The sequence below is a fragment of the Mesoplodon bidens genome, assembly GCF_964165515.1.
Source record: "Mesoplodon bidens genome assembly, chromosome: 3".
Lineage (NCBI taxonomy): Eukaryota > Metazoa > Chordata > Mammalia > Artiodactyla > Ziphiidae > Mesoplodon > Mesoplodon bidens.
In genome coordinates, this window is record NC_138178.1 from 13,144,823 (window position 1) to 13,159,975 (window position 15,153).

The 15,153-nt window shown below is 35.8% G+C and overlaps 1 protein-coding gene across 2 annotated transcripts in view; it reads right to left on the bottom strand.

Annotated features, from left to right (window-relative positions):
• Positions 1-448: 448 nt before the first annotated feature.
• SPAG6 (sperm associated antigen 6) overlaps positions 449-15,153 on the bottom strand; it is a gene marked incomplete at its 3' end in the record, with an annotated part of 74,660 nt that continues 59,955 nt past the window's right edge. The window contains exons 9-10 of one of the 2 annotated variants that reach the window (XM_081228449.1): positions 14,297-14,442; positions 449-613 (exon numbers count right to left, since the gene is read on the bottom strand). In XM_081228449.1, the coding sequence (XP_081084575.1) occupies positions 544-613; positions 14,297-14,442 (216 nt within the window). The remainder of the gene's footprint in view (positions 614-14,296; positions 14,443-15,153) is intronic. The other variant, XM_081228450.1, reaches the window with a different exon arrangement.

The following is a 15,153-nucleotide window of genomic DNA, read 5'->3' on the forward strand; positions in this document are numbered from 1 at the left end:
TTATCGATAGATTCCATGTGTTCGGCTAACACATTTGTGTAACCAGCATCAGTATGTCTTTCAAATGCCCTGTACTTTGTCATCAGTGTCCTCTTTCAGCTAGTACTTCCCTTGGATATCCCACTGTGGAATTTGCAAGGCAAGCCTTCCCTGCCTGTGCCTGTGAGGAATTGGCAAAATAAGAGTTTTTGAACACCATCTTTCATCTGTATCTAGTTGGAAGGGTGTGTGTGTGTGTGTGTGTGTGTGTGTGTGTGTGTGTGTGTGGTCTTTAATGGAACAATAACTAATGCCTTAGATCCTTTAATGTCTTTTTAAAACTTACCTTTAGAGCATATCCTATGCAAACGACCATGAATAGTTAGTTCCTCATACATTCAAGCCACTAATTTTTAAAGTATTCCATAAATATAGAAAATATCCAAAGGCTTTTCACAGTGAATAAATCTAGAATGAATTTAATTCAAATATTTAGAAAGAGCTTTAACAACTGTCATTCATAAATACTCTGTTGTGAATTTGAGTATAAAAATGTAACTTTGCTCAGTTATTAAGTGGTTGATAGCTGTCCACTCTCTGCAGAAGTGTATCTGAATATCCAGGGGAAAAATACCTGAAAAAGAAAATGTTCTATTAGATCTTTGTGAAAAGATTTGGCACAGTAGGCAAAAAAGATTTAATATAAGGTATTTATCTGAAATAATTCTCTGAGTGAAACCTCTAATACACTGACCAGGTATGCTCCAGGAATGCTTTGTGCATGAGGGTAGAGATGATCAAGGAAGAGAACAACAGCTCACAAGACTGCCAGATAAACAGCAAACATTTAAGGGATATCAGTGCAATGACAAAGAAGGTGTATTTTCAAAGCCAGGAACTTGGATCCAGTAACAATATTTTATTACAGAGACTGTTTTCATTATGTCAAGTGACTGATGTTGCTTTCATGATCATAGCTAATGGGTTTTTTTTGTAAGTTAGACAACACAGTCTATCATTACTAATCAACTTCCACATTCTGACTACCCTACAGATTATTCTCAACGTATGTTTTTTTAAATTAATTTATTTATTTATTTTTGGCTGTGTTGGGTCTTCGTTGCTGCATGCAGACTTTCTCTAGTTGCGGCGAGCGGAGGCTACTCTTCATTTCGGTTCACGGGCTTCTCATTGCGGAGGCTTCTCTTGTTGCAGAGCATGGGCTCTAGATGCACGGGCTTCAGTAGTTGTGGCACAAGGGCTCAGTAGTTGTGGCGCATGGATTTAGTTGCTCTGCGGCATGTGGGATCTTCCTGGACCAGAGCTCGAACCCATGTCCTCTGCATTGGCAGGCGGATTCTCAACCACTGTGCCGCCAGGGAAGCCCTCAACGTATGTTTTAATCAGATCTGGCTACCCATAAAAACAAAAATTTCTGGGAGTATAATTCACATTAAACAGCTATTTAATAAATAGTTTACAAATACTTCATTATACTAACCTAGGAAATAAATCCTTTTAGTTGGTTTTGGGCATCTATAGTACTATAAATTTACATTTATAAATTTATCATTTTATAAAATATACAGTATAAAAGTATTATATATATTGATTAATGCATTGTGAGATGCTTCATATACCATGAAAAGAATTTATATGCATATAAAAGTATGTCAAATAAAAATTGGCAGACATTCTGGAATACACTAAAAGGATTAAAAAATCTAGTAAGTGTAATTTAAAATTTTCTAAAACATTCAAAATAATTAAACCTCCTAAGGTGTTTTCTCCAAATAAAACCTAATGTTCAAGACTTGCTTTATCCTTTGTTAATAATCTTTATCTATCCTCAGATGCTTGACTTAAAAACTCATAATTTATATTACATTAATTTCTTCCACAATTTGTCAAGTTAACGTGGATAAAACTGTGTTTTATCAAGTGGTTTCTCAACAGTGTGCTTATAGGCGGTCATAGATAAACAGATACATACATGCATACATAAAGAGCTACCTTAAAGAATGTATCTCCACCAAAGGCCTCCTACCCTTGAAAAAAATTGTCCCTCAACAGTGAGTCTCTTCAAAGTATTCCTAAACCAAGGAAGTTACAACTGTTTCTCTCTGAGTTAGTCACAAATTTTAAGCAGGCCTCACCTTCCTGGGTCTTATAAATGTGTTAGACACGAGATAGGTAGTACTTTTTTTTTTTTTTTTCTTTTCTGCGGTACGCAGGCCTCTCACCGCCACGGCCTCCCCCGCTGCGGAGCACAGGCTCCGGACGCGCAGGCCCGGCGGCCATGGCTCACGGGCCCAGCCGCTCCGTGGCACGTGGGATCCTCCCAGACCGGGGCACGAACCCGCGTCCCCTACATCGGCAGGCGGACCCCCAACCACGGCACCACCAGGGAAGCCCTAGGTAGTACTTTTTATTGAAATGGTAGAAAGTGGATTTAGAAAAACCAAAACTTTAAAAATTGTGCTGTTTCATATGGTAGCCACTAGCTACATGTAGTTCTTGAGCCCTAGAAATATGACTGAGGAACTGAATTTTTATATTTAATTTTAATTAAAAATATTAATAACTGATATTCAATTCGTTATTAGAAAAATTTTAGGTGTGTTTGGAACAACCTGTGAATCTACTTTTTCAACTGTAAACTTTATATAATCTAAATACATATCATGTATTTCCAATGAAATTTAATATCTGAATTGAGATGCACTAGAAGTAATAAAATACCCACCAGATTTCAAAAACTTAGTATAAAAATGTAAAATAGCTGATTGATAATTTTTATACTGATTACAAATTGAAATTATAAAGCTTAGATATATTGGGCTAACAAAAATATATCATTAATATTTATTTACGCTGTTTCATTTTACTTCTTAAAATGTGGCTACTAGAAAATTTTAAATGACACATGTGGCTCATATTATATTTCTGTTGGACAGTATTGCTTTAAAATAAAGGTCCCCAATAAATAAATTAGGACCTACCTATAATTCTTGAGGTTTTACCTGGCTAATTGCCAGGCTAATTGCCACTGTATACCTGTCTCCCCAGGGACCTCAGCGATGCCACAATCTCCAGGATTCCCCACGGGGAGGGAAATGTGCTCAGGACTTATACTTCTCACCCCTTCAGCAGGGTGTACACTTATCACTACCTAACTTCTCATAAATGCATACAGACCACGTATGTAACTCAGTGTATGGACCCATAAATAAGTACATCAAGTTACCCATTAACTGTCAGAAATCCCATTCCAGCTAGAATCTGTCTGATGCTAAGGAATTCCTTTTGGTTTTTTTTTTTTTTTGGTCTATTTTTATTTAAGGAAACCTCATACTGTTTTCCATAGTGGCTCCACCAATTTACATCCCCACCAACAATACACGAGGGTTCCCTTTTCTCTACACCCTCTCTAGCATTTATTATCTGTAGACTTTTTTTTTTGATTCTTTGTATATTTATTTGTCTTCAGAATGTACTCCAAAAATGGATTTATATTTAAAATATTGTATTCTTAAGTCACTTAAGATAATTACTTTTACAAACAATAAGAAATTAGTAAAATTGGCTTCTGTTCTAAATTCGTAGGAATTCCTGGGATTTTTTTTCTATTTGATTTAATTTATTTTTAATTTTTTTAAAGTTTTTAATTTAATTTTTTTATACAGCAGGTTCTTATTAGTCATCAATTTAATACATCTCAGTGTATACGTGTCAATCCCAATCGCCCAATTCATCACACCACTACCACCACCCACCCGCCACTCTCCCCGCTTGGTGTCCATAGGTTTGTTCTCTACATCTATGTCTCAAATTCTGCCCCACAAACCGGTCTACCTGTACCATTATTCTAGGTTCCACATATATGCATTAATATACAATAGTTGTTTTTCTCTTTCTAACTTAACTTCACTCTGTATGACAGTCTCTAGAACCATCCACATCTCAACAAATGACCCAATTTCATTCCTTTTTATGGCTGAGTAATATTCCATTGTATATATGTACCACTTCTTCTTTATCCATTCGTCTGTCGATGGGCATTTAGGTTGCTTCCATGACCTGCTTATTGTAAATAGTGCTGCAATGAACATTGGGGTGCATGTGTCTTTTTGAATTATGGTTTTCTCTGGGTATATGCCCAGTAGTGGGATTGCTGGATCATATGGTAATTGTATTTTTAGTTTTTTAAGGAACCTCCATACTGTTCTCCATAGTGGCTGTATCAATTTAATTCCCACCAACAGTGCAAGAGGGTTCCCATTTCTCTACACCCTCTCCAGCATTTGCTGTTTGTAGATTTTCTGATGATGCCCATCTTACTGGTGTGAGGTTATACCTCATTGTAGTTTTGATTTGCATTTCTCTAATAATTAGTGATGTTGAGCAGCTTTTCATGTGCTTCTTGGCCATCTGTATGTCTTCTTTGGAGAAATGTCTATTTAGCTCTTCTGCCCATTTTTGGATTGGGTTGTTTGGTTTTTTACTATTGAGTTGCATGAGCTGTTTATATATTTTGGAGACTAATCCTTTGTCCGTTGATTCGTTTGCAAATATTTTCTCCCATTCTGAGGGTTGTCTTTTCATCTTGTTTATGGTTTCCTTTGCTGTGCAAAAGCTTTGAAGTTTCACTAGGTCCCATTTGTTTATTTTTGCTTTTATTTCCATGACTCCAGGAGGTGGATCAAAAAAGATCTTGCTGTGATTTATGTCAGAGTGTTCTTCCTATGTTTTCCTCTAAGAGTTTGATAGTGTCTGGTCTTACAATTAGGTCTCGAATCCATTTTGACTTTATTTTTGTGTATGGTGTTAGGGAGTGTTCTAATTTCATTCTTTTACATGTAGCTGTCCAGTTTTGCCAGCACCACTTATTGAAGAGACTGTCTTTTCTCCAGTGTATATCCTTGCCTCCTTTGTCATAGATTAGTTGACCATAGGTGTGTGGGTTTATCTTTGGGCTTTCTACCTTGTTCCATTGATCTATGTTTCTGTTTTTGTGCCAGTACTATATTGTCTTGATTACTGTAGCTTTATAGTATAGTCTGAAGTCAGGGAGTCTGATTCCTCCAGCTCCGTTTTTTTCCCTCAAGACTGCTTTGGTTATTTGGGGTCGTTTGTGTCTCCATACAAATTTTAAGATTTTTTTCATCTAGTTCCGTAAAAAATGCCACTGGTAATCTGATAGGGATTGCATTGAATCTGTAGATTGCTGTGGGTAGGATAGTCATTTTCATAATATTGATTCTTTCAATCCAAGAACATGGTAAATCTCTCCATCTGTTGGTATCATTTTTAATTTCTTTCATCAGTGTCTTATAGTTTTCTGTACACAGGTCTTTTGTCTCCCTAGGTAGGTTTATTCCTAGGTATTTTATTCTTTTTGTTGCAATGGTAAATGGGAGTGTTTCCTTAATTTCTCTTTCAGATTTTTCATCATTAGTGTATAGAAATGCAAGAGATTTCTGTGCATTAATTTTGTATCCTGCAACTTTACCAAATTCATTGATTAGCTCTAGTAGTTTTCTGGTGGCATCTTTAGGATTCTCTATGTATTGTATCATGTCATCTGCAAACAGTGTCAGTTTTACTTCTTCTTTTCCAATTTGTATTCCTTTTATTTCTTTTTCTTCTCTGATTGCTGTGGCTAGGACTTCCAAAACTATGTTGAATAACAGTGGTGAGAGTTGACATCCTTGTCTTGCTCCTGATCTTACAGGAAATGCTTTCATTTTTTCACCACTGAGAATGATGTTTGTGGTGGGTTTGTCATATATGGCCTTTATTATGTTGAGGTAGGTTCCTTCTATGCCCACTTTCTGAAGAGTTTTTATCATAAATGGGTGTTGAACTTTGTCAAAAGTTTTTTCTGCATCTATTGAGATGATCATATGGTTTTTATTCTTCAGTTTGTTAATATGGTGTATCACATTGATTGATTTGCATATATTGAAGAATCCTTGCACCCCTGGGATAAATCCCACTTCATCATGGTGTATGATCCTTTTAATGTGCTGTTGGATTCTGTTTGCTAGTATTTTGTTGAGGATTTTTGCATCTATATTCATCAGTGATATTGGTCTGTAATTTTCTTTTTTTGTAGTATCTTTGTCTGGTTTTGGTATCAGGGTGATGGTGGCCTCATAGAATAAGTTTGGGAATGTTCCTTCCCCTGCAATTTTTTGGAAGAGTTTGAGAAGGATGGGTGTTAGCTCTTTTCTGAATGTTTGATAGAATTCACCTGTGAAGCCATCTGGTCCTGGACTTTGTTTGTTGGAAGATTTTTAATCACAGTTTCAATTTCATTACTTGTTTGTTGGAAGATTTTTAATCACAGTTTCAATTTCATTACTTGTGATTGGTCTGTTCATACCTTCTATTTCTTCCTGGTTCAGTCTCGGAAGCTTATACCTTTCTAAGAATTTGTCCATTTCTTCCAGGTTGTCCATTTTATTGGCATAGAGTTGCTTGTAGTAGTCTCTTAGGATGTTTTATATTTCCACAGTGTCTGTTGTAACTTCTCCTTTTTCACTTCCAATTTTATTGATTTGAGTCCTCTCCCTCTTTTTCTTGATGAGTCTGGCTAATGGTTTATCAATTTTGTTTATCTTCTCAAAGAACCAGCTTTTAGTTTTATTGATCTTTGCTATTTTTTTCTTTGTTTCTATTTCATTTATTTCTGCTCTGATCTTTATGATTTCTTTCCTTCTGCTAACTTTGGGTTTTGTTTGTTCTTCTTTCTCTAGTTCCTTTAGGTGTAAGGTTAGATTGTTTATCTGAGATTTTTCTTGTTTCTTGAGGTAGGCTTGTATAGCTATAAACTTCCTTCTCAGAACTGCTTTTGCTGCATCCCATGGGTTTGGGATCCTCATGTTTTCATAGTCATTTGTCTCTAGGTATTTTTTTATTTCCTCTTTGATTTCTTCAGTGATCTCTTGGTTATTTAGTATTCGTTTAGCCTCCATGTGTTTGTGGGTTTTTCCCTGTAATTCATTTCTAATCTCATAGAGTTGTGGTCAGAAAAGATGCTTGATATGATTTCAATTTTCTTAAATTTACTGAGGCTTGATTTGTGACCCAAGATGTGATCTATCATGGAGAATGTTCCGTGCACACTTGAGAAGAAAATGTAATCTGCTGTTTTTGGATGGAATGTCCTGTAAATATCAATTAAATCTATGTGGTCTATTGTGTCATTTAAAGCTTCTGTTTCCGTATTTATTTTCATTTTGGATGATCTGTCCATTGGTGTAAGTGAGGTGTTAAAGTCCCCCACTATTATTGTGTTACTGTTGACTTCCTCTTTGAGAGCTGTTAGCAGTTGCCTTATGTACTGAGGTGCTCCTACGTTGGGTGCATATATATTTATAATTCTTATATCTTCTTCTTGGATTGATCCCTTGATCACTATGTAGTGTCCTTCCTTGTCTCTTGTAACATTCTTTATTTTAAAGTCTATTTTATCTGATATGAGTATTGCTACTCCAGCTTTCTTTTGATTTCCATTTGCATGGAGTATCTTTTTCCATCCCCTCACTTTCAGTCTGAATGTGTCCCTAGGTCTGAAGTGGGTCTCTTGTAGGCAGCATATATATGGGTCTTGTTTTTGTATCCATTCAGGCAGTCTGTGTCTTTTGGTTGGACCATTTAATCCATTCATGTTTAAGGTAATTATCGATATGTATGTTCCTATGACCATTTTCTTAATTGTTTTGGGTTTGTTTTTGTAGGTCCTTTTCTTTCCTTGTGTTTCCCACTTAGCATTTGTTGTTGAGCTGGTTTGGTGGTGCTGAATTCTCTTAGCTTTTGCTTGTCTGTAAAGCTTTTGATTTCTCCATCGAATCTGAATGAGATCCTTGCCAGGTAGAGTAATCTTGGTTGTAGGTTCTTCCCTTTCATCACTTTAAGTATAGCATGCCACTCCCTTCTGGCTTGTAGAGTTTCTGCTAGAAATCAGCTGTTAACCTTATGGGAGTTCCCTTGTAGATTATTTGTCATTTTTCCCTTGCTGCTTTGAATAATTTTTCTTTGTCTTTAATTTTTGCCAATTTGGTTACTATGTGTCTTGGGGTGTTTCTCCTTGGGTGTACCCTGTATGGGACTCTCTGCACTTCCTGGACTTGGGTGGCTATTTCCTTCCCCATGTTAGGGAAGTTTTTGACTATAGTCTCTTCAAATATTTTCTCTGGTCCTTTCTCTCTCTCTTCTCCTTCTGGGACCCCTATAATGCGAATGTTGTTGGGTTTAATGTTGTCCTAGAGGTTTCTTAGGCTATCTTTGTTTCTTTTCATTCTTTTCTCTTTATTCTGTTCCGCAGCAGTGAATTCCACCATTCTGTCTTCCAGGTCACTTTTCCGTTCTTCTGCCTCAGTTATTCTGCTATTGATTCCTTCTAGTGTAGTTTTCATTTCAGTTATTGTATTGTTTATCTCTGTTTGTTTATTCTTTAATTCTTCTAGGTCTTTGTTAAACATTTCTTGCATCTTCTCGATCTTTGCCTCCATTCTTTTTCCGAGGTCCTGGATCATCTTCACTGTCATTATTCTGAATTCTTTTTTCTGGAAGATTGCCTATCTCCACTTCATTTAGTCGTTTTTCTGGGGTTTTATCTTGTTCCTTCATCTGGTACATAGCCCTCTGCCTTTTCATCTTGTCTATCTTTCTGTGAATGTGATTTTTGTTCCACAGGCTGCAGGATTGTAGTTCTTCTTGCTTCTGCTGTCTGTCCTCTGGTCACTAAGGAATTCAGAAGTAGCTTCTCATCAGGAAAAAGTTTGGAATCCCTACCTTAGCAATTAAAAGCAATTTAAATCTAATCAGAACAATCTTTATTTATGTCTTTTATACTTGCAAAAATGAAACAAATATTTGCTTGCTATGCATTTATCATCAAAACAAATAGTGAAAAAATGATAAGTGGCCATGTGCTGCTACATAAGTTTCTCCAGTATTATTATAATGTTAAGTTTGATCTAGCTAATAATGTGACTTAACATGGATAGAAAAAAGAACAAGAATAATATGCCTTGGTGTAGGTGTGTGTGGGTTCATCTTGTTTGGGACCCTCCTGTACCTGAATATCTGTTTCCTTGGTGTTGGGAAAGCTGGACAGCCACATGTAAATCAATAAAGTTAGAACACTCCCTCACATCATACATAAAAATAAACTGGAAATGGCTCAAAGACTTAAATATAAGACATGGCACCATAAAACTCCTAGAAGAGAACACAGGTTAAACATTTTCTGACATAAATTGTAGCAATGTTTTCTAAGGTCAGTTTCCCAAGGCAATAGAAATAAAAGCAACAATAAACAAATGGGACCTAATCAAACTTATAAGGTTCTGCAAGCAAAGGAAACCATGCACAAAATGAAAAGTCTATGGACTGGGAGAAAACATTTGCAAACGATGCTACCAACAAGGGCTTAATTTCCAAAATATACAAACAGCTCATATAACTCAATAACAAAAAAACAAAAAACCCAATCAAAAAATGGGCAGAACACCTCAATAGACATCTCTCCAAAGATGACACACAGGTGTCCAACAGGCACATGAAAAGATGTTCAACATTTCTAATTATTAGAGAAATGCAAATAAAAACTACAATGAGATATCACCTCACACTGGTCAGAATGGCCATCATTAAAAAGTCTACAAATAACAAATGCTGGAGAGAGTGTGGAGAAAAAATCCTCCTACATTGTTGATGGGAATGTAAATTGGTGCAGCCACTGTGGAAAGCAGCATGGAGGTTCCTTAAAAACTAAAAATAGGGTTGCCTTACGATCCAGCAATAACACTCCTGGGCATATATCCAGACAAAACTATAATCTGAAAAGATACATACACCCCAATGTTCATAGAAGCACTATTTACAATAGCCAAGACATGGAAGCAACCTAAATGTCCATTGACAGATGAACAGATAAAGATTTAGTACACACACACACACACACAATGGAATACTACTCAACCATATAAAAGAATGAAATGATGCCATTTGCAGCAACATGGATGGATCTGGAGATTATCATACTAAGTGAAGTAAGCCATAAAGGGAAAGACAAATACCATATGATATCACTTACATGTGGAATCTAAAATATGATACAAATGAACTTATTTAAAAAACAGAAACAGACTCACAGACATAGAAAACAAACTTATGGTTACCAGAGGGGGAGGGGATGGGGAAGGGATAAATTCAAAGTTCGAGATTAGCAGATACAAACTACTATATATGAAATAGATAAACAACAAGGTTCTACTGTATAGCACAGGGAACTATATTCAATATCCTGTAATAAACCATAATGGAAAAGAATATGAAAAAGAATATATGAATATATCTGAATATATATATATATGAATCACTTAGCTGTACACCAGAAACTAACACAACATTGTAAATCAACTGTATTTCAACTTCAAAAAAAAGAAAAAGAAAAAAAGAACAAGAAGAGGGACAGATATAACAGATATTTACTGAATTGAATTCTTCCTATCTGTAAACCCTGTGGCTAATCCTAATAGCCTCTCACTTAATCCTAATAGCAACTCTGTGAAGTAGGTAATTATTCACATTTTACAGATGAGAAAACTGGTTAAGAGGGTTAAGTAATATCTTCAAAGTCACAGTTAGCAAGTCGTTTGGACTGAGATAGGAACTTAGATCTGTTTGATACCTAAGTCCGAGCTTTTAGCCATATTCCTCATGAAAGAACCAAAATGAACCTCCAAAAAAGAAGTGGAAATGCCTTTCCTCTGGCTATCACCCTACTTTTTCCTGGCCTTTAAGAATATAGGGGAGTTAACTCATCCTAGACCCATGTAGAATTTAGGTTACTGTAATAGCTGTTATCACACCAGAAATGTGCTGAATGGAAGACTGTATGCATGCCTTGCACCCCAGTTTAGGCAGAGATCCAGAAGACAACAGCTGTGGAGTGGCCCAGGATTAGAACTTAGGTCTTCTAACATCTCGTCCTGGGCGCCTTCCCTCTCATCATACCAACCACCTTTATTAAACATTTTTAAAGATTACTAAAATTAGAAGGCAATGTGAAATAAATGTTTAGGCTAAAAACAGCTGAGAGAAAGTATCCACTGATAATCTGTCTTATAAAGAATCATTCTAAAATAGTCACCAAGTCATTTTTGAGAATTATGATAGCAAAAATTAAACAATTTTGAGATTATATTTGTCTGCTTTCATAGAAAGGCAAATTTTCAGAGATTTCTATAAAACTCCTCTAAGTTCTATAGAGCTCAATGCTTTAAAAAATATATGTCAGAAACTTGAAAAAGTTAGCCAGCTAACCAAAATTCTTCATGATGATTAGCCAGTTTTCAAAATGAAATCCCAGATCCCAGAATATGAAAAGTGGAAATTTTACAATGGTATTTTGACAAAGAACCAGGTCAAATTCTAACATGACAGAGTTTTTTATTTCCCCTGGTGCCCTGTAAAATAATCCTAGAAATTAGTGGAAAGAAGACTTCTGTTCAAGAAAGCACCTTACCATTGGTTAATTCTAATAGGTCACTCCATTTGGGGGACCAGTTAGTTTGCTTTTTCCATTTTTCTATAATTCTGTTTATGTTAGAAAATTGCATAGAAAGTTATTTTAAACTTATATAAGATAGCATTCTTCCTGAAGGGACATACATTCTATGCACAAAAATTAACTTTATTTTCTTCATAAAAGGTTTTCACATTTCCTTCATTTAGTGGGTTCACACATATTTATGTTATACAACCTTTTTGATATGTTATTTTATTTACATATTATACATAGTGTATATACATGTTATGATATACTACTTCTTTGATGTATTTTATATATATTAATATTGTCAAAGCTAATTTATTGGAACTCTTTTGGTCAAGAAGTTCTCATAAACCTCCCCAAAGTGAATGAACTTGTACACCTCTGGAAAGAACTTACTGGCAGAGTATATGTGAATATAAAACAAATTTCAATATTAAAATTATTTTCGTGCTTTTGAATCAATGTTACCATATGTATTAAAAACCACTGATATTAAATAGGAAGAATACTCCCAGAGTAATGGAAACAAAAACAAAAATAAACAAATGGGACCTAATTAAACTCAAAAGCTTTTGCACATCAAAGGAAACCATAAACAAAATGAAAAGACAACCCACAGATTGGGAGAAAATATTTGCAAATGATGTGACCGACAAAGGATTAGTCTCCAAAACTTATAAACAGCTCATGCGGCTTAATATCATCAAAACAAACAACCCTAGTCAAAAAATGGGTGGAAGGGGCTTCCCTGGTGGCGCAGTGGTTGGGAGTCCACCTGCTGATGCAGGGGACGCGGGTTCGTGCCCCGGTCCGGGAGGATCCCACGTGCTGCGGAGCGGCTGGGCCCGTGGGCCATGGCCACTGAGCCTGCGCATCCAGAGCCTGTGCTCCGCAGCGGGAGAGGCCACAGCAGTGAGAGGCCAGCATACTGAAAAAAAAAAAAAAAAAAAGGGCAGAAGACCTAAATAGACATTTCTCCAGAGATGACATACAGATGGCCAAGAAGCACATGAAAAGATGTTCAACATCACTAATTATTAGAGAAATGCAAATCAAAACTACAATGAGACATCACCTCACGCCAGTCAAAATGGCTATCATCAAAAAATCCACAAACAATAAATGCTGTAGAGGGTGTGGAGAAAAGGGAACCCTCCCACACCATTGGTGGGAATGTAAATTGGTACAGCCACTATGGAGAGCAGTCTGGAAATTCCTTAAAAAACTAAAAATAGAGCTACCATATGATCCTGCAATCCCACTCCTTACCATATATCCAGAGAAAAACATGGTCCAAAAGGATATATGCACCCCAGTGTTCACTGCAGCACTGTTTACAACAGCCAAGACATGGAAGCAACCTAAATGTCCATCAACAGAGGAATGGATAAAGAAGATGTGGTACATATATACAATGGAATATTACTCAGCCATTAAAAAGAATGAAATAATGCCATTTGCAGCAACATGGACCAACCTAGAGATTGTCATACTGAGTGAAGTTAAGTCAGACAGAGAAAGAGAAATATCGTATGATATCACTTATATGCAGAATCTAAGAAGAAATGACACAAATAAACTTATTTACAAAACAGAAACAGACTCACAGACTTAGAGAACGAACTTATGGTTACCAGGAGGGAAGGGTGAGGGGAAGGGATAGTTAGGGAGTTTGTGACTGACATGTACACACTGCTGTATTTAAAATGGATAACCAACAAGGACCTACTGTATAGCACAGGGAACTCTGCTTAATATTATGTAACAACCTAAATTGGAAAAGAATTTGAAGAAGAATAGATACATGTGTATGTATAACTGAATCACTTTGCTGTACACCTGAAACTATCACAACACTGTTAATAAACTATATGCCAATAAAAAATAAAAAGTTTAAAAAATAAATAAATAAATTGAAGAAAAATAAATAAATAGGAAGAATAGTTTACATAACATATAAATTATAACAAATTTTAAAAATTGGAATTTGTAATCTCTAATATTAAGAGAAAATAAGAAATGAGTGTAGTATTAGAAAAAATATAGATAAATATAGCCTTTAATTCTGCATGTTTTGTGGACATTTTTCAAGATTCAGTTGCTTAATAATTCTATTTGTACTTGGTAACTTTGTTTTTATTTCTTTGGGGTTTAGTGGTATAGTTCTCTTTTAGGCTTACAGGGACTGAGGCTTAGGTTTAATGCTCTGAAACCAACCTCATTAAAAAAATTAATCTTGAGAAAATCTTCCTGCTACATTACTATGAAGCATCTGCATTTCATAAAAACATTATTTATTTAATTATTTCAAATATAGATAGTAACTTTCTTTTTGCCATTCAACATCTCCTTTTTATTTGTAATACTCTCACCGATATGAATGGAGCTTAAGGCAGAGAAATAATATGCAGGGAACTATGAAAATCAGACTCTTTCTAAATCAGGTTCATATTAAAGATTGTTAATTTACTTTGAACTCTGTATTTGGGTACTCTTTAAAAAGAATGTATTAAATTAGTACAGAAATATCTCAAATGGCATCCCAGTTTGATGTGGAAATGTATGTGTCAATCAGAACATCATTTAATTTGAGGGATAAAAGAGATCAAGAGAGAAGCAGAAGTATACACTGGTCTTATGTGCTATTTCAAAGTCCACATTTTGACACAGTAGATATAAAATCTAGGTTTGAGAACAGAAAAACTACATTATAACTTTGACCTTCTCAAAGTCCATTTTTCCCACCTTACTATTTCTTCTGGGTAACAGTTGTTAACACTGTTGATGTATTCTTGAAGGAGAGATCCAGGTTCTGCTTTTATCTCTTGAATCTTTTTAAGTCCACCACTTGTTACAAAAAGTCGTCGAGCTTTGCTATCATGTGGCAGCACCTTGTAAAGTGAAGCACATAAAAATGTCAGCTTTTCTTTTCCAAGTTGGATTTTTACTACTGAAAAGCAATAATATATCTCAGGAAATATATAAGAGAATTTATGTCCAATATACCTGTAACATAATGAGCCTAAATTTGCTGATCATTGGAAGTAAAATGCAGCCTTTTTAGAAATTTGTTAACTTTTTATTTATGTCGTGGAGATGGAATAAAGGCAATGAACAGGAGCAAAGATAATGGAGAGCCACTCATATACATACAAGGTAAAGCAGTATCCGTTCTTCTCTTATACAAACTGAAGGTCTCTCCAATCTCCTTAACAAGGCACAGAGGGCCTTCTGTGACTCAGGTCCTAAATACCTCTCCAGCATCCTTCCCTACCGATCTCTATGCTAAATTTTATTTCAATAATCTCAAAGGGTGTGTCCAAACCATTTCTTGCCTTTGCCTATGCTGTTTCCTCTTCCTAGAATACCCTTCCACCCTCCACACACCTCCCCCATTACTGGCTCACTCTTGCTTATCTTTTTTTTTTTTTTGGCCACGCCACGTGGCATGCAGGATCTTAGTTCCCCAACCAGGGGTCAAACCAGTGCCCCCTGCAGTGGAAACTGGACCATCAGGAAATTCCCACTCTTGCTTATGTTTTAAGACTCAGCTCAGATGTCACCTCCTTTAAGAAACTTTCTCTGGGATACCCCTATTCTCT